This window comes from Parambassis ranga, chromosome 1 (assembly GCF_900634625.1).
Source record: "Parambassis ranga chromosome 1, fParRan2.1, whole genome shotgun sequence".
Classification (NCBI taxonomy): Eukaryota; Metazoa; Chordata; class Actinopteri; family Ambassidae; genus Parambassis; species Parambassis ranga.
The window spans coordinates 791,526-818,936 of record NC_041022.1 but is presented as its reverse complement, the minus strand read 5'-3'; the positions used below and the strand labels follow the sequence as shown (position 1 = coordinate 818,936).

Here is a 27,411-nt window from a genome sequence, read left to right as displayed (position 1 = left end):
CACGACTAAATGAAAACAAACCACACAGGCGCTAAGTGAAATACAATTCTCATGATTACTTGTACCTCCTCTCTGTGTATGTATTTAAAACTAGATTGATACCATCACCATTCTCATTATCATCATTCTCACCACAAAAAAACAAAAAAAACCCACCGCACTTACTTGACAGTCCACCCGCAGATACGACACATGGTTATGTTTATGCTAACGGAACATATAGATATCTTTGCCCAACGACATCTGATCAGGAGTAAGAGTAAGGAGGGAATGCTGTGAACCTTACTCAGGAGTCCGAGGTTCAATTCCCCGTACGTCATAAGCTGTTTTGTTTTCACAAATAATAACATTAACACAGAGATGCAGTGGGAGAAATACGTTTACAAGGACTGAAAAATTGACCTCATGCTATGTTAACTCATCCTGGTGAGGATGGGATGATTCTCACTGTAACAGTTAATTATAGGCTGTTAATAACGCTTTGTTATGTCACCATTAGTTCCTGGTGTGCAGGTTTGAAGCTCAGTGTGATGCCTCCAGTCCTTGTTATCTCGTCATTGCCTGCACTGTCTCGGCCATTCTCCAAACATGACCCTGTGGGTTTGTATAATGTAAATTTTAGCCGTTCGTTGTGTACATACAGAGAATTTGTTTATTTCTTCTGTTAGGTTTGCGATTTTCACTTAGTGGCCATGTGAGGATCTGCAGTTCTGTTTTTGGCACCTCTGCATGTAGCAAGAGTAACAATCCAGCTCATGGAAATGTACTGCCCGATGGGCTTGTACAGAAGAACTTGGTGTGATGTTTTAATTTAAACCTTTTTTAAAATCCTCCATAGATTCACAAACATCACGATTATTTCCGCCAGCTTATTTTTGTGCGATTATTTTTAGCATTATGGTAGAAGAGGGTTTATAGAAATAATTCAGAGCCTGAAACAGGCTGTAGTTGCCTCTGAGACATCCTAGAAAGGCAGTGTCCTGCACATGTCCTTTCTCTCCCTTAATCCACTTTCATACCAGCCTTTCAGGTCCCATCATCATTCCCTGCTCTTTTCCTCCCTTCACCCTGCCTTTGTAATGCATATCATGCCTAACACAGTGTCTGATATCTTCAGCTTGTTTAAATGAGCTTGCTGTGGAAAATGGTTTCTTACAGGCGTTTGAGGGGAGATCAACACAAATCAGAGCGAAGTAACATGAAGTTCAAAGAGTGATGAAGCCACCAGAGATTTGTTGTTGCTATGGAGATGAGTATTTCTGTGTGTGTGTGTGAGTGTGTATGTGTGCTTCACCTGATGTTTTGTGGGAAGTGGGATGTGCTGAATTTGTCTCTGTGGTCACAGCTAAACTGTGGCTATATGTGCTTCACTGGAATGTGTTTAAAGGCAACATGCTGTTTGTTCATCTCTCTGCCTCACACACACACACATGCATACACACATCACAAGTAAAAATAAATCACCAGTGTTACAATCAGACACACTTTCACAGTCATTGCACAGGCCATCTATGCAAAAAACACAACTCATCTTCTGGGGATAAGACAAAAATACAAGTTGTGTGCAGACACCATACCATCCTGTTCCTCATATTAACTCTTGCTTGCATGAATATTGTTCAAGCGTCACATGAGCCAGCTACCGACTGCACGTGCAGGGCGCACGGCATTGCCAGCGAGAGAGGAGGGGCTGGGTATGTGCGCATGTTCGAGAGTAAACACAGAGACCACTTCATTTGCACAGCTTCTCACTTTGGACTAAACAACTGTAATTACTGGAAGTGAAACAGAATTGGTTCAGTGCCTGGGGAAGCTCTCTGAAGGCTCTGTTAGAGCATTTCAGCACCGGACAGCTCTCTCTCTGAGTGTCTCCGGCTCACTGACGCGCGCCTGGCGCGTGGCGATGAGCATCCATCCAACCAGCTGGAGGGGGGCGACAGCGGAGAGTATGGCGGACTCTCATCAGCATCATCCCAACAACTGCCGCTGAAGCCCAGCCTCGAGAGATGAGCATACCGGAGTTCCTACTGGAAGTGTCCATTGTGGTCATTGCTGTTGTCTCGTTGTTGACAAACTTGTCAGTGCTGCTATGTTTCACTCGGAGCGCTGACCTGAGGTCCCATGTGCCAGGAATCTTCGTCCTGAACCTGTCCTTCTCCAACATCCTCCTCACTGTCATCCACATGCCTGCCACTTATCTCGGTGTGGCCAGAAGCGCGAAGCCCTTCGGGGACCTGTTCTGCCACGCTGTCAGCTTCTCTGAGACTTTTATCACCACTAACGCCATGCTGAGCATGGCGGCGCTCAGCATGGACAGGTGGGTGGCGGTGGTGTTTCCTCTCAGTTACTCCAGCAAGATGCGCTACAGGGAAGCTGCCCTGATCGTGGTCTACTCCTGGCTGCACTCTCTAACCTTTTCTTTGACCCAGCTGATGATGGACTGGGGGGGATACAGCCACACTTACGCCTCGTGCACTGTTCACCTGGACGAGGAGAAGGCGTCGCAGCTGAGCGCCTACGCGACCTTCACGGCGCTGTTCCACTGCAGCAGCTTCGCGCTCTGCCTCCTGGTCCTGTGCTTCGCCTACCTGAAAGTTTTGAAAGTGGCACGGTCGCACTGCAAGAGGATAGATATCATCACGGTGCAGACTCTGCTGCTGCTGGTTGACATTCATCCCAGGTAGATAACACTGTTAGGACTGTTTAACTCTTTCCCTTGAGGGTCCTTTCTCACGTCATAGACACAAAAGTCGCTTGCAACACTAAACATGTTCATATTCAGTGTTTATTAATTATTCATGTGAGACATGAATTAATCTCTGTGCCTGTCTGTCAGTGTGAAGGAGAGGTGTCTGGCTCAACAGAAGAAGAGAAGGCAGCGCGCCACTAAAAAGATCTGCGTCTTCATCGGCTCCTTCATCCTCTGCTTCGCACCTTACGTTATAACAAGGTAATAACAACATGTCCGTTAATCTTTATTTCTAATGATCAGTTTGGTTGAACTGTGTGAGTCCTTAGTAAGTATTTATAACATTATGCTGTGACACAGAAATCAACCCTAAGTCATGAAACTTTAATCACGGAGCACACGTTGCAGACATCTTGCAGTAGATTGCATTAGAGGATTCAGATGGTTTAGTCCCAGCAGCTATCAGATGCAGAGACACCTGCTGAAATATAAATAGCAGAATTATTTAGAACATTTTGTAAAGCAGGCAGCCAAAAGTGCAAAGCCTGTCAAACGGTTTTGTCATATATAGTAAAAACATCCTGCTTTCTACCAAGCCAGGTTAAGTCTGTACTCACATTCATAACACAGTATGAAGATATATTGTTATGATAATAATAATAGTAATACATCACAAAATTTATGATTTTTTTTCTTGATTATGAAAAAGGTCACGTTTGTTCTGTCCAGATTGTGGGTGCTGGCTCGTGTAACTTAAATGAGGTCAATTTAATGTATTTTGATGAATATCTGTAATGTATAAAATGAGAGGCCCCTCCTGTCGATTTCTATACAAACATCAGGTTGAGCAGAATTAACCTGATCTTCTTGCCTTCCTCTCACAGGTTGGTGGAGTTGTTGCCCTCCGTGCACATCCCTCGGTACTGGGGCATCACCACCAAATGTCTCTTTTATGCCAAGGCTTCCAGCGACCCGTTTGTCTACTGCCTCCTGAGGCAGCAGTACCGGAAGGTCCTGGTGAGCGTAATCAGCCTGGTTATGAGGAAGGATCGCTTCCTGTCTGTCCACAGCATAAGCAGCACATTGGACACCACAGATGACAACTGTCTTTCCACAATTACCTGAGTGTGAAATCCTGGTGTAGTTTTTGAAACCATTTAACCCTTTCATTCCTTCTGCCGGGAGGTCAAAGGTCAGGGTCTTTAAAGGCTGCAGTTGGGCAGTAGATGGAAAGAAGTGGATGGAGACAGCTGGATATCCACGGGACCATTGAAGCCACGATATTTCCTTCTGAAAGCGTGAAGGACATTATAAGTTATCCTCAGTGAGACCGCACTCACCTCTGATATTTGCCAAAGGCCTTCTCAGACTCTCCAGACTGTTGGTTCCACAGGGCTTATTAGTTTGCCTGCTGAGGCAATGCCAAGGATACGCCACGTGTAACACCGTATTTATTGCTGTTATCAGTGTAAATGTATCTCTAAGTACTGTAACAGGAAGTGGTGTGATGACTGTTTTCAAGCTAATCTTAATTATTTGTGTTAATGAATGCCAATAGAGTGTGAGAAGATGTTCTACCACAGTATAACACATAATAAACGGCACTGCCACAGACACACACTCAGTGTCAGGCTGCTTTATGAGCACAACTGATTCAAACATTCAGTAAAATATTTTACACGTGCAGATCATTTTGGCCTGTGGGTCTTATGAAAACCTGCTTTTAACACTTTAGAGTTGTCTCATTTAAGGTGTGGAGGCAATTTCACATTGAAAAGAAGTCGAGAAAAGTCCGATGCATCATTCTCTGCATCATTTTTCTGTCTCCTGAGATTTATTCTGGGATCCTTTAGGGCATTCTGACACTTAGTCGCTGCTCCTATTCTAATTCCCCATTGTGCCCTGCATGGTAATAGCTTATTATTGTAAGAATACAAAAGCGAAGACATCAAGGTTGATGAAGTTCCAGCAGACACTCTAATGGCCCCCAAAAAATCTATTCTTGCACATAATTGGTGAACTGCCTCTGCAGCTCCATTATGCCGGAGAATTCCCACCCCCACATACCAGCCACGTTTCTTCCCCCCACTCACTCACACACACTCACACACACACACACACACACACACACACACACACACACACACACACACACACACACACACACACACACACAGCACTGCGTAGTGAAACATGATCTGCGCAGCAGCAGCAGCAGCACTGGGCCACGCTCCTGGCTCGCCTTCTTTTTTTCTTTCAGGGTCAGGGATGCTCCGTGTAGACAAAGAAAGGAGGTTTCCGTTGTTGTGCTGTGGGTGGTAATTATCATCCAGCCTAGAAGTAGTAGCAGCTTCAACACACACACACACACACTGCCACATCACACACTGCAGTTGTCAAAGTAGCCTACTGCACTGCTGCTACAACATGCATTTAGGACTTTTGGTGTTTCTCAGCTTGGCGAAAAGTTGCTGGTGCGCCCCGCAGCAGAGCTGTCACCCTGGAGACGAGTTTTTAGGTAAGTTTGAGCTGCTGTGTTCACACGAATGTACGAACACAAAGCTGTCTGATCTGTTATGGGATAGAAACAGACGTCGAGGTTGATCATTTCCAACAGTGAACTTCGGTTATGGACGAAAAGGCGATGGGTGAAGGCGCAATACGGATACAAATGTATTATAATGCGTAATTCACATTTAAATGCTATGGTTATAGGTTAGGGGTTGTTTTTTTCATTGTCCAGTAGGCTATTACAAAGTTTCTTTATTTAATAATAAGTTGAATACAGTTTAAAACTGTTTAGTTGCAAACTTTACAACAACTTAATGTGAACAAAACTTCACCGATTGTACTTACACAGCAGGCTTGTCATAAACAGTGGTTGCCGTACACAGAGCTCAGGCTTTGGCTCCTGTCAAACCTTTGAAAATGTCGCCTCCTAGTGTTTAAATGTTGACGTCTCCATGCTGCCTCTATAAGGTTTGGTGTATTTCTTTCACAGGAAGATGCAGCAACAGCGTGCACGAAGAGAAACGTAGGTGGCATCTTCTTTCATTCAATATGAAGTGCATGCAGAGTTTGAAAAGTGTCCCATCAGTCTGAAAGGTTCACATAAGTGGAGTAACCTTCAGGGCTTGAAAACTGTGCTGGGAATACAAGTTGCAACAGGACTTATCTGCAGATAGCCAGGAGAAGGCAGCGCTCATGCTGAAGCTGCAGGATTTATAGCCGTTCAGAAATACCATACTATACTTTATTATGAGACACTACACATCAGCAAGTTGCAGTAGCTTTACTGTATTTGATAGGGATGACATCAGTATCAGATACTGGCCCTATATTTGACTAAATAGCAGGATGAGGTATTGATCATTTTTTTCACCAAATACCTGTACACGTAGCCCTTACTGGTTCCATAGTATTTAAATAGGTGAGCTGCAGCAGGTGCTGCTGATCTTGGATGAATTGATCATCAGCAATGCACTTTATGTCGGAGTCTCCCAGCCTGCCTCCAGCTGGTACAGAACACTGCACCCCAGTGTTTAATGAACACTTCATGAGGTCAGCACATCACCCCAGTTTTAAAGTCCCTCCACTGGCTCCCAGTTTCTTTAAGAGTAGATTTTAACATTTTAATGTTTGTTTTTTAAAAGCCTTGAACGGCCTTGCTGGCCAAATGCTGGCCATCTGCAACCCTAACAGAGCATTGAGATCATTAAATCAACTCCTGCTCAAAGTCCAGAGAACCAGGTACAAGCACTGGGGTGATCCGGCCTTCTCTGTTGCTGGCCCCAGGCTGTGCAACACATTACATGCTGTAGATGGACTTTGAGAGGGCTGTGCATAAACAAATGTCCCAAAACCTCAATGTACTGAAGCAATATTGTGAAGAAGAATGGACCAAAATTCCTCCACACCAATGTGAAGAAGGATAAAGTCACACAGGAAAGATAAGGCATTTTCTTAAAGATGTGACACATAGATCTTTGAAGTGAATTTGAGTTGTTGCCTACTTGAAGCACAGAAGTGTATTTTTTCAATAATTTCATTAGACATTGTTCTCTCTGAAAGAAACCATTGTTTTTGTCTCCTGTCTCCCAACAGCCACCTGCACAGAGCTGAACCTCGGCTACTGCAATGATCTGGAGTATTCACGGTAGGACAGGAATTCAGTGTCACATGCAGAATTTAAGCTGCTGACTGTTGTAACCGTGCTCTGAAAAAAATCCTATGTATCACATTCATCCCAGGACCATTTTCCCCAACATCCTTGGCCACCGGACCCATTTGGAGGCCGAGTCAGGGGCAGAGTACCTCCTCCTGAGTGTCATCCATGGCCTGCTCAACGGGGAGTGTTCCCCTGAGATACGCCTCATAGGCTGCTCTGTGCTCGCCTCTCCCTGCCAAAATAACAAGATGATCAAACCGTGCCGCAGCACCTGTGAGGCACTGAGGAAGGACTGCATCCATGCCTTTGAGGCCATCGAAATGGCTTGGCCCTACTTCCTGGATTGTGACCGCTTCTTCGCCAGTGACCAAGAAGGCTGCTTTGACCCCCTGGCAGGACTGAAAGGTAACGGTCACAGTGGATCACTGCAGCAGCACTCATGTCTCCTTCCCTAAATCCTCATGTCCCTCCTTCAGCCAGACAGGAGCAAGCATTGTCTAGCCTCTCTCCTGAAGAACCCAGCACCATCATCCAGTTCACCTACACCTCCAACAGCCAGATGTACAGCTTACTGAAGAGAACAGCAGCCAAGTGCTCCCATATCTCTCATGTCTACAGCATCGGACGCAGCACAGAGGGCCGGGATCTGCTGGTGATCGAGTTCACCAGCAACCCAGGACAGCATGAGCTATGTAAGTATGACATTATTCAAAGTGTCAAAAATATCAGTGAATGCAGCGTTAATCATGTTTAATTCTGTCCAGTGGAGCCAGAGATCAAGTTGGTTGGGAACATGCACGGCAACGAGGTGCTGGGCCGCCAGCTGCTCCTCTACCTGGCCCAGTACCTGTGTTCAGAGTACATTCTGGGAAACCCAAGAATCCAGACCATCATCAACACCACTCGCATTCACATTCTGGCCTCCATGAACCCCGATGGCTATGAGCTGGCTGCTTCAGAGGTAGAGGATAGCAGTGACCCGGAGCTCAACCACCAGGAGGAAGTAAATATTGTTAACAGAAGGAAATAGACAAACTGCCATTATCCGTTCTCCACTCACTGTCTGAATGAGCATCAGGTCTGGAGGCCTCTTATTGCTATTATTACAGCAGAGTCCACAGGACTTCCACCTCCTACCTGTCTGTCTGCATGACTGACTATATAGTCCAGGAGAGGCTTTCCCACTCCTGGGCACAGTCATCAGTAACTGCATGTATCCTGCATGGAGGATTTTGACGTCCATATCTCTCTGCTTTGTGATAAACCTGATGAAATGAGGCTTCCACACTGGCATGTAAACAAACACCACATCTGGTTACAATGCTGCCGTGTGCACCCACTCATGTCTCTTAAACACTGCATGAATGTTGTGTTGTGTGGATTATTTGTGTGCATGCACAAATGTGTATATCAGTCAGTGGAGACAGGACTGATAAAAGTATGAGAATACATAAGATCCAGAGAGGATCATCACTGAGCATGTATAGTATGTATGAGGAGTCTAATAGAACAATACATACAAAACATGTACAATTAATTAATATGATCCACCTTAAATGCTTCACGTGGCCAAAACTATAAATGCATGATTATAGTCATCTTGTTGATGTTTTATTTCATATAAATACGTGAAAAACTTGACCCTGTTGCCATATTTGTGCTGTATATGGCAACATATCTGTAAATGTTCTAATAATTTTTGGGATTTTTTTTGGATGAAAAAGTTAAATTCCTGATCCGCTTAATATTTATAAATTATAATTTTAGGTTTTTTTTTCTCATTGACGGATATATGGTCTTGTCTACATGTTAACAATTGAATTAACAACAACAGTATAACATGCTCCTTTTTCATTTCTTCACTAATAGTCATATGATCTGCTTCGTTTTTTTGTCTGCTAATATCTACACATCATAATTATCATCATTAATCTGAACGTCTTCACACATTTTAATGCTTTTAGCTGCTCGAACTTAAATGTTTCAGGGTCACCTGTTGAATGGTTGGACCAATGGTCGAACCAACGCCCAGAATATCGACTTGAACCGGAACTTCCCAGATCTCACCTCCATCTTTTACCGGAACCGACGCAGCAGGCACTACCGCATTGACCACATCCCCATCCCTGATGCATACTGGTTTGGGAAGGTAGGAAGGCTTGATATCTGCACGATTTATTTCATTTCAGCTTGGATCCTTGATCAACTCAATCCCGCGTTTGGCCTGTAGGTGGCACCAGAGACCTATGCAGTGATGAAGTGGATGAGGAGCCTGCCTTTCGTTCAGTCCGCCAGCCTCCACGGAGGGGAGTTGGTGGTCTCCTATCCCTTTGACTTCTCCAGGCATCCACATGAGGAGAGGATGTTCTCACCTACTCCAGATGAGCAGGTAATAGCATAAACATTGCTAATAGAAACTCTGGATTGCCATAAGCCCTCAATATTCACCATATAACCATCGTCCAACTCTCAGATCTTCAAGCAGCTGGCTCGTACGTACGCTGACGCCCACGCCACCATGTCGAACAATGACACAGACAGGTGTGGAGCCTCCTTTTATCGAACCAGGGGCATCATCAATGGGGCACTGTGGTACAGTTTCGCTGGTGGTGAGATGCCTTTAAAACTACAAATGGGACCATTCCTACACTCTTCTCTTCTCTCACTGTGTGTTGTATTTTTTCTCAGGCATGTCAGACTTCAATTATTTGCACACAAACTGTCTGGAGATCACCGTGGAGCTGGGCTGTGACAAATTCCCCTCAGAGGCTGAGTTGTACCCAGAGTGGAAGCGGAATAAGGAAGCTCTGCTCAGTTTCATTGAGTCTGTAAGTGCCTGATGTTTTAAGCAGTCAATAAAGTTATTCATTAAAGTTCAAGACCCAGCTACAAGTGACATGACTCTTATCTGAACAGGTCCACAGAGGAATTAAGGGAACAGTTAAGGATGTTAATGGAAATGGGATAAAAGGTGCAACAGTATCTGTCAGAGGAATCAGAAAAGATGTCACCACAGGTAGGTGAATATAATAATGCATGAGTGCCTGGTCAAACTTCTTCTTTTACTAATGTTCCAGTTTTTTCTTCCCTTTGCTTCAGCTGAAGATGGAGACTACTGGCGGCTGCTGAACCCTGGCACTCACATCCTGACAGCCACAGCCAAGGGCTACTCCAGGGTCACAAAGAGGGTTCATCTGCCTCACAACCTGAACAAGGCCGGACGTGTGGACTTTGTTTTGGAGAAGGTTTGTATCTACTGTACATCTTCCCAGGCATGCATGACCATCAACCCGTCACCTCTACTTTACTGTTTTTCATCCAGATTCCTGTGGAGCCTGATATTGACGACCACCTCTTCCCCATGGTTGACTCATGGGATCAATTCGACCCCTACAACCAGTTTGAGCGCTACGGGGAAGTCGATGCCAGGGAGGGAGGGATAGAGCGGCAGGAGAAACCGTGGTGGTGGAACTACTTCTCCCAGTCTGGCATCACACCTCCACACTGGCTGCTGCGAAGTGTCTAAACACATCACAGGAAAGAAAGGATGGATCCTAATGTACCACTACACAAGGAGACTGGTGATGGATGCTCCCACATCCAGTCCTAGAGGCAGAAGCTGTGACACTGTTATCATCAGTAACCCGACATCTTTTGGAGCTTCTTGGAAAGGTGCAGTTTACATCTGGTCTGTGAGAGAGGTTTATTGCTTTGCAGCTGCATTTATCTTGTATTGGATCACTGGAAAATAAATGAAATGGATGCCACAATTTGCCTGCAATCACCAAAGTGCTGCATAGAGATTTGATTACAATCATAACAGACGTATTTATTTTGTTATCATATTCCACCCTTTTTGTTTTACATTATGCACAGAGGCTATTAAATCCATCAAACCAATAGCACCTGATCTGAAGCGAGCAACACATTCTAGCTTGGAATAGCAGTAAAGCTGAGCACTGTGAGCTGTAGACATTCTTGCATTGTTTTACAAGCATTAAAAAATGAAATGTTAAAATATTTTGGCACCTTTTGTTCCCACATAAATATTTTGTCTGAGGAGTTTTTGCATCCTGCCCCTTGAGGGCGCCAGAGATCATGTAATGACACTATCACAACTTTATTAAAGTCAGAGCTGAGTTTAATAAGTTTAATAAGAAGTTTAATTAGTGGTAAGGGTGTTTGTGTTCATAGGTTCATATTGGTATTATTATTATTATAGTTTTTTATTTATTATTATTTTATTTTATTTATTTATTTATTTTATTTATAGTTTTACCTCGTATAACTGAGCAGGGAGAGTTTTTTTCCACTTTGTTTCAGACTTTGCAATTAGGAAAAAACTGAGAGACATCCTAGAAAAGAAGAGTGTTCTAGTTTGTTGCTACTTTGTTGCGGAAGAACACAAATATCCCTCAATTTAGGGCTGTTAGACCGGTGCCTGCTGTATCCCTGCGCCTTCTCAGGTGTGTTGATTGTCACTGTGTCGCAGTCGTTCTGCTGACATGTGTAAACTTCTAATGCTTTCAGGTATTTTGGCACATTACACTCGACCTTTGTAAAGGGTGATGTCGCCTGACAGTAGGCAAAGATGCACAACTTTGTGTGTGTGTGTGTGTGTATGTGTGTGTATGTGTGTGTGTTTGAGAGGCCGAACCAACGCACCATGCTAGTTTCTGCACGACACTTCAGATGCAGATTCTTCACGGTAGGTTCGTCTGTCAGGTAGTAAAACCTCTAAAGCTGCATTAAAATGTATTTATTTATTCAGAGCAGGATGTCTGTAGCAAGTTATTTCCACTGCTAACGTGCAAACCAGTTAAGGTTAATGATCCGGACTAGCTAAAACCTGCAGGACCTGCAGGAACTACTTTGTCCTCTGTGTAGTGTTATTCTGCAGTTTTCAGACCAGACACTTCACACAAACCTAAACCCTAATAAGACAATACAAAGGTATTGATGAAGTGAAAATAATCAAAATACAGCTGAATTTAATTAATATAATTAATATAATTGTCAGTCCTGCCTGTTTGTAAATAGTATTTGACACATTACTTGGTCAGTTTTGGCAACAAGATAAGAGTAGAAATCATCCTCTTAAATGTAATTTGTGTTATTTAAAACAACATTGTGGCAGAACCAGACCTTGGGTTTTGGTGGCACCAAACAAGTATTTGTTTGTGGCCTTAAAATACTCGTCTAACCACAAATCACACACAGAAAATCACACAAAGATTTATTACCCAGAAAACAGGCCAAGGTGGCGCCACAATATAACGGTACAACTGTGTAGTGAGAAGCAGGAAGTGTAAAATAGTCCCACTGACGTCCATGCCTTTCTGCCTGTAGCATTATAATGATGCCAGACATCATATTAATCCATGCTTTCACTATTCCATGGTGTCTGTTTATTTAGTTATACAGCATAATCTGTCTGCACCACCTGCATTCTACAGCTTTACCCAATTGCCACAGCTGGAGCAGAGGAGCATGCACAGCTATCTTGCAGTGATATCTGCTGGGGACTGGATTGCGTGCAACCTCTCCTAACCTCGCGTCCATCTGTTATCTCTGTCTAAAGCACACTGACCTGTACGTGAACTAATGTATGCAAGTGCATTAATCTGGAGCACGAATTATATCCTTAATCTAGCTCATAATTGGCCACACTAGGAGAATGCCTGTCATGGAAGCTTATTGAGCGACCTTGCAGACTGGTCACATATCAGCAGAGCAGGTTTCTAATGATTCTGATGAGCTTAAGTCAGCAGTAGGCAGTCAAACCGTCCAACACAAACGATGTGAAGCCACAGCAGTAATTGTTGGACAGTGTTAATAAAAGTCTCATGTTGAAGTTTTAATGTTCCTGTTACTTCCTAAAGTGCAGTGTTAACCATAGGCACTGAAGGTTGCTAAAGTACTGCTATAAAGAGCTGGGCTAGGCTAATTAGAGCTAACACATTATCTGTTGGCAGTATTAATATTAGATGGGCTTTAATGGTCATATTTCTGTGGCTCTGGTCATGGTATGTTGTGAAAGCCAAACTCAAGCCTCGTGTCTTTGGTAGACTATGCTTGATGTATTTGGAGGGAAAAAGAAAAATGTGATGAATCTAACAGTTTTCTTCAAATGCTTTTTACAGGAAGTGGATGTCCGGACGAGCACATCTTCAAAACAAGGTAATGCTCACAACACTCATACAGTGGTCCCATACATCGCATATTTATGGCCTTTATCTTCTCATGTTGTCTGTGGTCACACAACACTAATGGAAGCCCATTTTTGTATTTAACCTCCTTACATTTGAACAGTTTAACTACTTTAATTTCTGTATTTTTTTGAATTATTTTTTTTTATTGGATGTTTTTGTGTCTACTTTATGAAAACATTATGATGTAGATGCACCCATCAGTGCAGTTCCTTGAACGACCACTTGGCTGTAAAGGTTTGTCTGTCCCCACAGCCCTCCATGTTAAAATGCTGCAGATCATTATACTTTATATATTTTTATTTAAGGTTTACAGTTATGTTTTATTGAGGGTGTGACGCTTTTGACAGATTTTTCACAGGTCGCTCACTTTATAAACGACGACAGTGAAAGAAATGATTGTTTTACAAGCAACAGAGGCACGTTTTATTTTCAGTCTGGCTTTAGCCCTCGATTTTTTCCCCCGTTTTCTTTAAAGTGATCGATATGACTCTTGTTTATTTGTGCGCCCTCCGGTGGTCATGTGATTATTTCCACATAAAATCTTCAAGTCATTATAGGATTCATAGTAGCCAGGAAAATAGATGGAGAAGCTTGTGGCAGACTTGAGGCATTTGCCTGTAACAGTCTGTTAAATGGTTATAATGCTTTCAGGTATGTGAATGAATGCAACAATAAGCATTGTGAAAATGGTAAATTACCACCCGGTGTGTGGTAATTTACCATTTTCACAATGCTTATTGTTGCATTCATTAGAGGTTCATAGCATATGCTGCATTTTTTAACTTACTAATGAAGCCTGACGCTGATATCATAACGAGATTAACAGTTCTATACAGTTTTATTTTCGAAAAGGCCATTTTTGCATCATGCTATAATTATCCTTTTTCCAAGGCAGTGTGTTCCCAGATGTCTCCTCCTTATGTTCCTGGAGTGAGTTTCCATCTGGCATGCTTCCACTAAGGTCTCTGCCTCTCGCTCTCTCTTTTTCTCTGGCTTCCCCAGTGCACCATGTAGTCACTTTCAATCTGACTGCATCAGTTTCTCTAACATAACACTTTTTAACACTCTGCATATATAATGCAAATGCCAAACCACTTTGCCCTGAACTTCCTCTATCCTCCTCCGTCCTTTCTCTCTCTGTGTTCCTCTCCGCGTCGGTCTGTCTTTCATTCCTGTAGCTATCTAGCTGCTAGGCCCCAGGAGTAGAGGCCTGCTCAATGTGGCAGAGATGATTTGTTTGCTTTGCAATTATTTTCCGTCAGTGGAGACAAATGGATTCATACTGCATAGAAAAACCCACACAGACAGGGCTGGAGCGATGAATTCAGTGGAACAGACTAATATGTGCTGCCCAGAGATAAAGATAGAGATAGAAACACAGAGCACCATGGGTAAAGAACACATACCTTTATAAACATAATGACAACGGCATCACAGTGTTTTATAGCTGTGCTGCAAAGTTTAGCTTTAACTTTAGAGACAAAAGGTTCATGTTTTGAAGAGAGAGCCTGCATCCATCATATGGCCTCCGTAGGAAATGGAGTTGTGCTCCGTTTATCTGAGGAATCTTCTTCTGATCAGCCTCACGTTGCAGTGTTGCTGCGGCCTGTACAAAGCATCGACCACAGCTCAGGATTGAACCAAATGGAATCACACTTTGTTAAATTACAAGCTACTCTATAGCTTCTCAAATTAGCTTTGCATTAGTCACAGCAGTTCTCTAAACTCAAATGTGAGTCATTCTGCTGTGCTGTGTGTGCACCTGCTGCAGTTTTCAGGACAGTTGTGACTCCAGGTGGATAGCTGGCTCTGGTTATCTCATAGTCATTTGGCATCTGGCATTTACCAGCAAGATTGACTCTGCTGTCCTCTTTTACCAATGCTAGCTAAACATCTGTCTGCACATGTCGGACTCATGAAGCAGATGATTTAGTGCACAGATTTTGCTGCTCTCTGCTTCAGAATGTTTTTTTTTTCTTGCATTTTAACCCTTTAGTCCCAGTGCTCCCAGTTTCTACTTTGGTTTCCACATATTGTTTGTCACATAAATATGTTTTAAGTTGTAAAATAAAATCAAATGGTACAAACAAATGTAGGGCAGCAGTGGTTTGCACTGTCACCTCAAGGTTCTGGGTTCAGTAGTGCGGGTCAGCAGCTCAAATAAGCATGTGCATGTGGGACTGAATGGTGTTTGGCTGTTGGTTGTAGAACGAGCAGTGACCTGTTCTCTTTCCTCCAGTGCTGTGATGATGATGATGGATTCATTGAAGGAACAACCTGCTGCAGCCAAGCCTCACTGAGACCTTTGTAGTTAACTGATAAATAACTTGATGCAATAGTTCAGATTTTCGGAGCATGTAGTTTGAAGATAGACTGGAGTTGATTGGTCTCCGCGTTTGGCCCTGCACACAACTAGACTGCAGACTTTTCCATCTATGTTGAACTTTTAAACTATACACAGTAAAAGAGATTAACCTTTTCCTCCCAGCTCACGTCCTCTTGATTTTTATTTTCTCCTGCCTTCTGTCTTCCTTTCTTCTTCACGACCTTGTCTCCCCTTTTCCAGTGTCTGTGTTGACTATCCCTTGTCCTGCCCCCCCCCCGTCTCTGCTTTACCCTCCCTTTATGTGAAGAGCAGGTTCAGGGGTCACCAATTACTCTGAGAGGGCTGAGAAAGTTGTATGGGCTCTGCCCTCGGGGCTGCCATGTTGCATTATCGTCAGCCAGATTGCAGGTACGCAGCGGCCACTGGCTGCCAGCACAACAACCACAACCTCAGCCCCAGCACCAGGCCATATAGACTCCACTAGGTTCAAACTCTCCTCATGCCTGAGCGGCTGGCTGGCTCCGAGTCAGCCTCCCCACCCCCACACCCCCCTCTCTCTCTCTTACTGACCTGCTGGGCAGAACTAATATGTATGTCTAGACTTCCTGGGAACTCCTCTACCTGAGAACACACAGCTGAACAGAATGCGTGCAGATATCTGTGCTTCTAGGCTTGTGTTCTGTACTTTTTGTGATGCCTTGTAGGATGTCAGTGTTCAGCCAGGAAAGAGTTGGGCACCAGCTCCCATGTAAAACATACTATTTAAACCAATGGGATGTAACATGTTCATTAGTGGTGTTGGGAAGGGGATTTATTTTGAGTGTGGTACCTCTTAAGTCCTCTGTTCAAGCTGATATTTTCTTAACTGTAGCCTCATATGTGGAGGATGTGAGAGTTGTTGACCTGCTTATCTAACTTAAGATGTGTAACTCTTTTAGCAGTTTACAGTCAAAAACGGGTGCAAAGGATTGCAGTTCATTTTTGGACCTTTAAACACTGCGATGGCAGAAAATCTTCAGTCCACTTTAACATTTTTAGGATTTTCGGTTCAGACATTTCAAAATGTGAGGACCTGATTCGTTTATTCTTTTTCCAAACCCCATCAGAAGAGATTTCCAGGCTAATGCAGAAACCCAGCCCAACACTGTTCAGGCCAAGGCTCAACAGAAGCTGTGCAGCCAGTTGGAGTTGAAATGGCTTCTGAATAGAGAATCCCAGAGTCTGATTCAGTGTGCTCAGCCAAACCCTCAGTAATTGCAAAAACAGCACTTGGTCCACTAATAATGGGTGCGTGTCATCTCCAATCCCCCGTCCGCCTGTCTGTCCACGCCACAGAGGCAGCAATTACAGGCTCAGGCCTGCCACTGGACGTGCACACAGTAAGGACAGAGAAGCAGTAGACTGTGTATGTGCGTATGTGTGGGGGAGGTAGGACTGCATAAGTGACTGAAAAATTCCTATTTATCTGTAAATTATTTCAAAAGTTGAACAGCTAAGACTTTAGTCAACTGTTGGAAACTTCCAAATTTACGAGCAGTAATAAGGCGTTTGCTTAAAGCACCAGTGTTCTTATTGATTCATTATTGGAGAGATGAATGCTTCTATTAATTCAAAGATCCAAAAGTCCTAGAAACTTTGAGATGTTTAGATTCTCTCCCTCTTTTTTTTGCTGCTCATGTAAGTGTGATAACCGAGACCTTGTGTGAGCAGCACACAGTTGGAGATCTCTCTGTCACTTCCTTTACTAAACACTCTCATGGCTACCCATCCATGACTCCTACAATGGCCATCACGAGGATTTACTAAAACGTTGACTGATCTTTCCCGTTACGCTGCTATTGTTTTATTTGATTTTTTCCACAGGAGCATGACGAACTGGTGTCGTGACGGAGTCGGGGTCTGACCCCAAAACTAATTTGCCAGCTTACGCTCTGTTAACAAGTGGCAGTTTCACCAGGACTCAGTTTGTTTATCCCTTGTCTTTCTCTTTATTTGTTGTGATTTTCTTTGTTGGCAGGCACAGCGCTGACTGCTCCTGAGCTTCTTTTCACATGCTGCTTCTAAAGCGTATATATTTACACGACCATTTCAGGGGGTGACTCTCACAGTACTGGTATTGTGTAATCACTTTTGTAAACGGGGGATCTTTTTTCCCTTGTAAATTGCTCAGTTTTGTTTCTCATGAACGTGACGTTCATAGCTCATGATTTGTTAAAAGACAGTATCTGCTTTTGATTTGGTTGAAGTGCTGTTGCCATAGAATTGTACCACAACAGCTAGTGTCTGGTTTCTCAGGGGGGTCAAAGGTTGGGGCAGAGTAGCCGTAAGCAGCAACAATACGTGTGAAATTTGACACAGCTCTGCACCATTTGTGTGCGATTACCTCGATTTCCTAGGGCAACTTCTGTCGGCAGCTTCTCACAGACGGAAAGCATACGCAATGAGGAAATCTATGATATGAAACAAGACGTTTCATTATTCATACACACGGGTTTTAATCATTTCTTTTGGGGATGTATTGGTCCAAAATGACACAGAAGGCTCAAGCTCGAGCAAATGAAGCCCTTTTTGGGCTTTTTGCTCACCTTTGCCCACATGGACCACACAATTCTAGAATAATCCACAAAAGACGGACTTCACTTCTCTCTGCCTGCTTCTAATGGGAGACCTGAAGTGGCCTCATCACAGTTGAGTTAACATGCCCCTACACTCTTTGGAGTCTGTTTTTTGTTTGTGCTCTTGGTTCACCACTAATGTGGACTTGGATCATTTGCTGTTCATTCACCAAAGTCCAGACTTTGTTGTTTCCACACATTGTTTGGCTCGGTTTGGGTATTAAGATCACTTAAAACACTTTAAAACACACAGCCTGGATCGTTTTCAGATAAAGACAGGCTTATCCAGTCTTTGTTAGTTAATGCTCTTGAGTCAAATTCAGAGACAAATATCTTGTCTCAGTGAATGCCGGGCCCTGCTGTGTGTTCACCTGCTTGGACATAAAGTGCACAGTTGGTTAATCAGAGCTGAAATAGGCTCCAAGCAGAAGTATGCAGCTTGAGACGGTGAGCTACAATCAGCTCAAAATGTTGTGAGATGTGAGGCAGAGATATGTAGACTTCTCATTTCATATGTCAATAAGGCATCTGATCTATTGCTCATAATAGTTTGGTTAAATTACATTTTAAAAAGTCATAGGCTGTAATAAACCATGTCATCATTGAATCCAGTGTCCTTATCTGAACTGTTGCAGACAAACACGCGCTTGCCTTTAGCCGTAGCAGACGGCCTGTAACTACCTAAGATGAGCAAAATGTACACATGTGTGCAAAACATGTGCAGCAGAGGAACATTCACACATTTAGCTTTTCAAAGTCCTGGCCGTTCCTTTAGCACTAAAATGCCCTAAAGCCATGTGACCACTGTGACAAATATAAAAGCGGAAGATGTAAACTTACAGAAAGCTGCACTCTTTGGTATTAGTCATTATGATTCAGGGTAGATGTGAGTAAAGCTAATGAGGAGGAGAAAAAAAGGTGAAAGGACAACATGATTATTATGTACTTGAATGCATTCTAAATTGGAGAGAATTTTTTTGGTGCGTTTGGGGGAAAAAAAAGGCATAGAGTTAAAATTATTTGGCAGTTCACTCAGATAATGTGATTATTTATTTTAGAGACCGTACGGATGTCTGAAATTTTTTCATGGATGGGCAGTCAAAGGATTCACTCAAGGGAGATTTTTAAATATGCCTGATTCACTGTCTGATGTTAAATTGGGGTGACTAAGTCAAATGCTAAAGTTGAAATGACATTCAATATAAATGTCAGGACTGGAAATAAACATTTTTAGACTATTCACTGCACATCACTCAAAGATGTCTTTTCTGTCTGTCCTTAGCGGGAGTACTCTGAACTGGCCTTTGCACCATTGAGGTAAAACTGTTTTTTTTATATATCTCTCCCATCTTTTCCTCAGCTTACCATCCTCTTAGTTTTTGTGGGCAGTAGTGAAGTAAAATGCAGCTGAATTAGGCGGTTGTTACCCTGAGGCATCTGATGTTCCTTCTCATCCTGCTGCAGCTCAAGTCCATTTCCCCATCTATTCCTTATGCAATGTTGAGAAGTAGACCATGCAATATTGTTATTATATGTGACTGCCCAATAGTCCACCTAAGAGTGCCCAGTGGAGTAGGAGACACCTGAATAAAAACACCTGAATAATTCATGTATTTTGTAAATGAATCTTGAATATGACTTAGGGTGTCACACTTGCTTCAATTGTTCTTGCCGAGAGCTGCCTGCACTACCAAGGCATTGTGCAGCCACACAAGTAGGTCAGTGTAAAAAGAATTATGTACTTCTTAATTGACCCTGGTGGCTATAAAGCTTTAATTTCTTGTGTAAGTAGCAGTGGGTATTAGCTGGGGTTCTGTTTTATGAAATACAAAAAAATGGTACAGTAGGAAAATGATCTTCTCGCAGCCAAGCGTTAAAAAGAGGTCGCTAACAGCCACTCTGTACTTTTCTGCACCTACCTGTGATCAAACCTATAGAGTGCTTCTCAAATGTATCATGATGTCCTGTAAATGTGTTTTTAAAAAAAGTGGTGAGTCGGTTGTAAACACAACCTAACCGAGTAGTTTTAATGCAAGTGAAAACCAAATCAAAGTGACATTTGGTCAGGAAGCACTTACATAAAAGAAAGCTTCTGTCCCACATGGAGACACAAACCCCAGCCTCCAGGGTCAAAATCTGGAGCAAAATCGGGAACACCATCAACTCCATTTGTGGACTTTTGGTGAACTTTTGTCATAAACATATCTGTCAGTAGGATGTTTCATGCTACATCTTACATTGCAATATAAAGAGGGAACATCAGGAAGTGGCAAGATTCAACTGCCCTCATTTAAACCTGCCCTCATTTCATCTGAATGTGTAAACAGGTGAAAGACTTTGGCAGGATTGTGATAACTTACTAAACAGACACTAAGATCATTGGTCTCACTCCCTCTAATGCCAAGCTTTGTTGGTTGTATTTCCTCAGGGAAAGTGGGGGAGAAAAAAAAAACCGAAAACCACTTTAAAAGTCAGCAAGGAAGACAGAGAATGAGGAAAAGCCCCGAAGGCAAATGGCAGGAAACATCAGTGCCGTTAGACGGAGCTACTTTAGCTGTCATGCAAGAGTATGTGAATGCACCAGTGAGCGCACACAGTCAGCATCACTGAGCACACACAAATAGCCTGAGCGGTGGTGATGATGATGCTGAGCTGCTACTTATGTTGCAATTAGCTTTATTACATGTAAAGTGCTGCAGTGGTTTAAGTTTTATATGCTAAAAAAAACACAAGTTGAGCTTGATTGGCTATTAAAGGACCCCTCCAGGGGAAATAGCTTTGAATAAGCAGGCATGTATGTGAGGTTTGTATGAACCAATTGGTCATTTTGTGTCACAAATACATATTTATGTTTTTTATTATACTGTACTATAAATTCACTCCTGTATCATGGGCTGTTAGAAAAGCAGGCGACTTTAATGCCATGCGATCTGCTGTGTTTTTAGAAGTCGATCGACAAGTCAAACCAAGTGGCGTAAAGTCTCTAGAGATATTTGTCAGAACTGATTAGACCCAAGGAGGCATAAGCAGACACTCTAGAATAACACTTGGTGGCGTTGAATTGAGCCGTTGGCCTCAGTCTGTTTACTGGACAATGTGTTAGGACGGGGAGAATGAAGCGGAGAGCTCAAGTGGAGATGATGGCCGATTTATCTCACAAGTGCCTCTCTCATCATATTTTCTACTGGCTAAATCTTATTATGGGATTTGTTTGTGAGTTTTGTATTATTATCATGGCGGCGTGTTCGAGGCACGTCCGCATGTTTACATACAGCAACGAGGGGAGCGAGAGTGTGTTTTTTCTGTATCTGTGTGTGTTGCAGAGAAACACTATGGAGCCTTTTGTCACAGCTCATCACCCTGCAAGATCACACAATGCGATGTGACAGTGCACAGTGCAGCTCAGCAAGTGGCGCTGGGATTTTAATTGATGTTAAAACCACCAAGTACTTGAAGCGCTGATGGGTAATGTGTACTGAGGACAGGATCAGTGTGAAGCGAGGCCAACCCAAACAGAGAAAAAAGTGTATATAGATATTTTTTTCATACACAAAGTTCTTGGCTGTTCTGCACGGAGTGTGTGTGTCTAACAGGAAGATATGATTGACTGTTTAGGTTGATACAGCATTATAACGATACAGCATTTTAAAAACTGTGTGGGTGCATCTATGGATCTAAATATAAGCCTAAAATTCTATTGATGCATAATCACATCAGGTAAGTGTGATTGGTAAAAATCCACCTAATCTTTTATCACATTGTTTTTCTAGTCTTTAAACTTGTTTTTAAATCTGTGGATTTCATAAAAACAGATTTATTACTGTGCTGGCCTGCAGCCTAACTCTAGATTTAAAAGTGATGTTGTGCCCCGTGCTTGTAAGTAATGACGTTAAAAAAAAAAAGCCCTGCTGGTTAAAGAAGGAAATAGAAAACATGGACTCAGCGGGGCCTTAATTAGGACTGTTTTGATGCAAATAGTATACACTTGTGTGCTGACTTTGAGACGTAGGCTGTGTATTTATGTTGTAAGCCAAGTGCTTGTTCGACCAAGTGAGGGATAACGCATATCTCTCCACTTCACCCTTTCCAGTCTTGTTCCCTTGAGCTCCAAACTAGTTAAAGCCAAATCCTCTGCATATGACCTTCCTTAATCTTGTATTAGACCAAAGTGATCCTCTGTGCAGCTCAGTACATTGAGCTTATTACATGATGATAACTCTCTCACACTGAGTTAAATCATTTGGATAGAAAATACACAGGTGCAGCGGAGAAAATTAGCGTAGCTTTAGCTTAGCCTACCATAGCTTAGCCTGGCGGCTATTGAAAAAGGCACATTAAGGCTGACAACAAAGCTAATATTAGCTTAGCATTAACGTTAGCAAACAAGGGGGCTTAATCAGGCTGCTGGGCTGTCAGAACGTATAACCACATGCTTCCAAGGGTCCCTTTGGAGTTATAATCCAGGGTCTCGGCAGGCGATGACCTCATGGGCTGGACTGGTGCCTGTGGGAGGATTGGGGAAAGCGTGTGTTTCTAGCAGGCCACTCACTGAGGCGTTTGTGTGTGTGTACGTGTGTGTGTTCTTTATAGGTGATTGTTTTATTGAGAGAGAGAGAGAGATGCGACACGGAGAGACCACCGACACTGGCGAGTTGAACTTTGAAAACGTGTTCTGGAGTTCCAGCTGTTCTGTTTGGTCATTTTTGTGCTGTATCTCGTGGAGTTACAGTGTGTGTAGGCCCCAGGATATGAGAGCAATGATATTTCAATTGTCTTCATGCCACATTGCATTAACAGTCACCATTGTTTTTCCTCATGGCTACAAGATAATTGAAAAGGTTAACCTGTCAGTTTTACATTATGTTATTTGTCTTTCCTCAGACTAAAATAGTGGTTAAGGACATCTGTGACTACTAATATGGCACGCTCTATGACCAAAAGGCCATCTTGTACACTCAGAAATGATGACAGTGCTGCTATAAAGCCAGACCTTACTTGGGGGAGGGTTAGGCTGACCCTGTCCTGAAGCCAAAAAACTATTTAAATGTAGTTGAACTCTATCACTGAAAATGAAAAACAAAGATTACTGGGGACCACTGTTGCCTTTTCCCTTGACCCATCATTATCATAGGGGTTCCTATATTCTAAGCTGAGGGGCCTGTAGCCCAGTCAGACCACCCCATTACAAGATCCAAAAGAAGGCAGGCTTTGGGGTTAAAATAACTCCACGTCTTCACACAGAAAAGTGGAGATTGGAAATTAAAAGTCAGTTGACTGAATGCACAAACACACAGAGGCAGAGACGGTGAGTCCAGGGACTCTAGGGGCAGATTGCTCTGCTGTCAGTGTCGGGCTCTGTCAATGGCTCCAACCAGCCATGGACATTGTCAGCCAGAGACCGAGGACTCACTGGCTCCACTGAGCTTCACAGCAGAGGTGAACTGCTGGTGTCATACAGAAGGCCTTAAAGTTCAGGAGCTAAGACTCCTAATAAAATACACTGTACAGACAGAGCTTTGATGGTATGCAAACTAGTAACCACCCAGACAGCTGATTTTAGTTTGGTCTTAAAAAGACCTGTAGACATGTATGAAAGTTGATTGTCGTGAATTTATTGATGATTCAATAAATATTAAAGCATCAGTCTGCGGTGGAGGTCACCATCTTTAAAAGTGAACTAATTGTGTAAATGTTCATGCTTTGTCTCCTAAGTGGTGAACAGTTCATTGGCAGGCTTTGCTGAAGCGGACTCTCAGTTCAGGTTTAATTCTATTAAGCAAAAATGACATTACCTTACTATAAACATCACTCAAATGCTGTGATCTGTAAAATGTCTCCAGTCTTGCTTGAGATTTATGCAATGAAGTTTAGGAAACAAATTTCCTAAAGTCAATGTGTTGTCCTCTGAAGTGAAGGTGTGTATATGTACACTCCTGCCTTCTGGATGCGTGTGTGTCCATGCTCTCTCCATGAGAACCAGCCCTCTGGCCTTCCAGCTGAGTTCACAGATCCAAAGTCGAGTTAATCTGGTTTTACCTTTAGCCCCAAAAACAACACGGGGGTAATCCAGGAACAGCTGTAATCAACCATGAAACCACTGATGGCTGCATGCTAGCTGGGGTCAGAGAGCACAACAGGAAGAGACCCTGAGAGCACTCTGGGACATTGAACTAATAGTGGATGCAGTCTATGTTCTGTCATGTTGATGTAAGATGGATCTCCACAAGAGATTTTGTGGTTATTATATCATATATTTAGTGAAATATAAAATTTGATAGTGCACATAACGGATGCTTTGACTACAAATGTCCCCTCTGTGCTCTTCCATTGCATTCCCTGTGGTGTCATTGTACAAATTGCACAAATTGCAAGTGTGCTGAGTTGTTTTTGGCAACAGGTCAAGGAGTCTCTGGTTGATACTGTCTGTCTGAAGTGAAACAGTTTGGACCACTGTCAGTGAATCTCTGTGTCAACACACTCGGAACAATTATATAAGGAGGCTTGGGACGCCGAGAGGCAGAGAGAGATGAGAACAGGAGCAGGAGAAAGAGGGGACAGAGTACAAACAGATGAATAAATGAGTTAAGTGGAGGGAGGGGAATTTGTGCTTTCACCCCCACCCCTTCCTGTTGGACAGTTGAGTGTATGCTATAAGTGCTCCCCCCCTTCTCCTTTCGCTTCACTGCTCCTCCGCTCATCTCCCAATAGAAATTGCTCCGTGGCATTAAATATGTAAAATTAGCATTTTAAGTAGAACACATTTCTGTGTCGCGCCCCATTCTCCCCACTCCTCCCCTCTGCCTGCTGCCCAGCCCTGAGCACATCAGCCACACAAACTCATGCATGCATATGATATGCATTTGGTCATCTCCATGGTAACACTGGTGGGGGGGGGGGAGGGGAGGGGCTCAAAGACAGACGGATGAAAAGGTGTAGTCATTGAAAGTAGATCAGATTGTATTTATTTTTTATTTAGTGAGTTTATTCAGGGAGTAAGTCATACCAGCACTCTGTTAATGTGCAGAGCTGTGTACTATATATACACACACACACACTTTTCAACTCTGAACTGTACAGACTCAGGTGTGCTCTGATTTTTGCTCGCTGTTCTCTTTGTAAATGTTTTATTGTTATCTGCTGTTAAAAGTGTTTGAAGCTCCTTCGGGAGAGAGAAATATTTTGATAGAGTTCCTCCACTTTGCAGTATTTTTGGCCAAGATACCACACACTCAGAATGATCCATTAACTTTTGTCCTCACAATTCTGAGTTGAAACATCTATAAAATGAAATGGTAAATGGTGTCCATGGAGACAACTGGTATCTGGTACCTTGACACCCCGAGACCACCTCCTGTCCATGGCTTGTTGTACTGGTCAGTGATTGATGAAGATTCATTCAGAAGGTTGAAACAAGGCGTCTGGACTTGTAGGGTTTCTTGAAGATGTTTCGCTGCTTATCCAAGCAGCTTCATCAGTTATGACTGTTTGTTGGGGAAACATGGTTTATATGTGGTGGAGTGTGAAACTCACAGTAGCTTAAATGTCTCCATACTTACCTGCCTTGGTCTGAGTCTGAACAACTTATTCATATGTTTCAGTAGAACTTTTCTAAAAATACATTAATTAGGGGAAAAACAACTCAATTATGAGTGCAGTCAGTGTCCCATATGGAAAACTGATTTGAATGCAGTATTTATGCAGGTGACATGCTGCACTCACCACATGTGGATTTACTAATGCCTGAACTGGTACAGCATAGGACATCTAGGAACACTGGTTCATTATGTGAGGCATTACATATTTATTACAAATTAGGCATCCATTTTTCATAAGGCCATGAGCCAATGCATCAAGTCACTGTAAATTTTGTGTGACAGTTTAGTCGTTTCAGCAAAACTTCGGAGCGCTAAATTTAGTACAGAAGACAAACGATGTTATCGTCAGTTTAAGTTGTTTTCTTTTTAATGTTTTAGCAAGTTTAACAATCACAATCATAAACGGGAAGTTAATTCCATACAGCTTAGTGTGTGAAGGTCTGAAAGGACAAAGCTAAAGGAGAGTGAGTGGTGGGTGTGAAGTAATGCTGTGCTCCTTTGTGTATGTCCTACACACAACACATGTGTTTCTGTTTTATCCTGTGTGTGTGTGTGTGTGTGTGTGATGGCCTCCAGCTTAGCTCTGTGTCTCTGTGGGTCTGTATGGGAACCAGCCGCTGCAGACGAGATCATTACAGCCTCATTCATTAGAGTCATCCTTTAACTTCAGATCTGCCCTCTGTCCAGCTTAACACCACTCTTCTGCTGTCTCTCTCTCTCTCTCTCTCACACACACACACACACACGCCCTGCTGCTGTCATACTTGACAGCTTCTCCTTTTATATAGCGTGTGATTGTGTTGCAATTTTCCGTATTTCCTCTAAATGCGGTCATGCTTTTCCCAAAATCTCAAAACATACAGAAAGAAACCAACCCTCATTCCAACACACAAAAAACCTCCAAATAAACTTTGGCAGGCCTTTCCGTCCCAAGCGCCCACATAATCAATCATAACCAGGGCGTACAAATTCATCAGCTTGGATCCATTTTGCCGTAGTTAGAGATCAAAAGGTTGCCAGTTGACTATAGGAAGTCCAGGTACTAACCCAGACTAATTTATCTAACATGGGAGAGATTTAGCCCCCTGAGGAGATGGGGACATGGTTTTTCTCCATCACATTGAATATCCTCGATGGGGCTCGAGGGCACTTAGTCTTGCCGCAGCATATCCTGTACGCCGTTTAACATTCCATTGATCAGATTAATTGCAGTTGATTGTGTCCTGTGTGAGGAAGCCTGTGAAAGTACACATTTAAACTGAAATAATTTATAAGATGCACCGAATACAAAACAACACATCAAGAATGAGGTAGAATTCAAATGTGTAGATTTGAAATATTTTTATTAATCATCATGAATTTCTTTCATTTTGATTTCTTTGGGAAAAATGGTTGTCCACCTTTTCACTCTGTACCACGTCTTTGCCAAAAAATGAAACCATCTCACCCTCTTTACTCGGTTTTTCCTGCTAGTTAGCCAACCTCCTTGAAAAGCCCTTTATTGAGTTTGTCACTTTGTGGTTCTCTCAACTTTCTCCTTCCCTCACGCACACACACAAACACAAGCCTCTACATTTCTCTGCAATTATGAATAATTGTGACTGTTGAAATTTGTGTGAGCCTGGAATCCCCTGGTTCTCCTCACTGCTCCAGGAGCAGTCACCTCTGCCGCAGTGGTTTCAAGTGGGTGTGTTATGTTCTCCCTCGGTGCGCACACATTTCACACATTCAGTGAAAGGGCAACGTTCAGGAAGTAGCAGCGCTTTGAAGACAGCAATTCATGTTTCCAAGCGTGGAGCACTTATT

At 42.9% G+C, this 27,411-nt stretch overlaps 2 protein-coding genes across 3 annotated transcripts; both read left to right on the top strand.

The window, feature by feature from the left end:
- The first annotated feature begins 1,928 nt into the window (after positions 1 to 1,928).
- gpr78a (G protein-coupled receptor 78a) lies at positions 1,929 to 3,814 on the top strand. Its single transcript, XM_028413826.1, has 3 exons — positions 1,929 to 2,680; positions 2,837 to 2,950; positions 3,574 to 3,814. The coding sequence occupies exons 1-3, from the start codon at positions 2,007 to 2,009 to the stop codon at positions 3,812 to 3,814; spliced, it is 1,029 nt and encodes a 342-aa protein (XP_028269627.1). The 5' UTR covers positions 1,929 to 2,006.
- Positions 3,815 to 4,926: 1,112 nt separating this feature from the next.
- On the top strand, positions 4,927 to 10,754 carry cpz (carboxypeptidase Z). Of its 2 annotated transcripts, none has more exons than XM_028403542.1 (13): positions 4,927 to 5,207; positions 5,691 to 5,723; positions 6,794 to 6,845; positions 6,940 to 7,262; positions 7,334 to 7,549; positions 7,622 to 7,818; positions 8,845 to 9,006; positions 9,088 to 9,246; positions 9,331 to 9,466; positions 9,546 to 9,685; positions 9,774 to 9,873; positions 9,957 to 10,102; positions 10,180 to 10,754. In XM_028403542.1, exons 1-13 carry the CDS (start codon positions 5,117 to 5,119, stop codon positions 10,381 to 10,383), a joined length of 1,959 nt encoding a protein of 652 aa, XP_028259343.1. In that variant the 5' UTR covers positions 4,927 to 5,116; the 3' UTR covers positions 10,384 to 10,754. The 2 variants fall into 2 exon arrangements, with proteins under 2 accessions (XP_028259343.1, XP_028259333.1); XM_028403532.1 differs by having other exon boundaries at positions 4,928 to 5,207; positions 7,622 to 7,860; positions 10,180 to 10,753.
- The last annotated feature ends 16,657 nt before the right edge of the window (positions 10,755 to 27,411 follow it).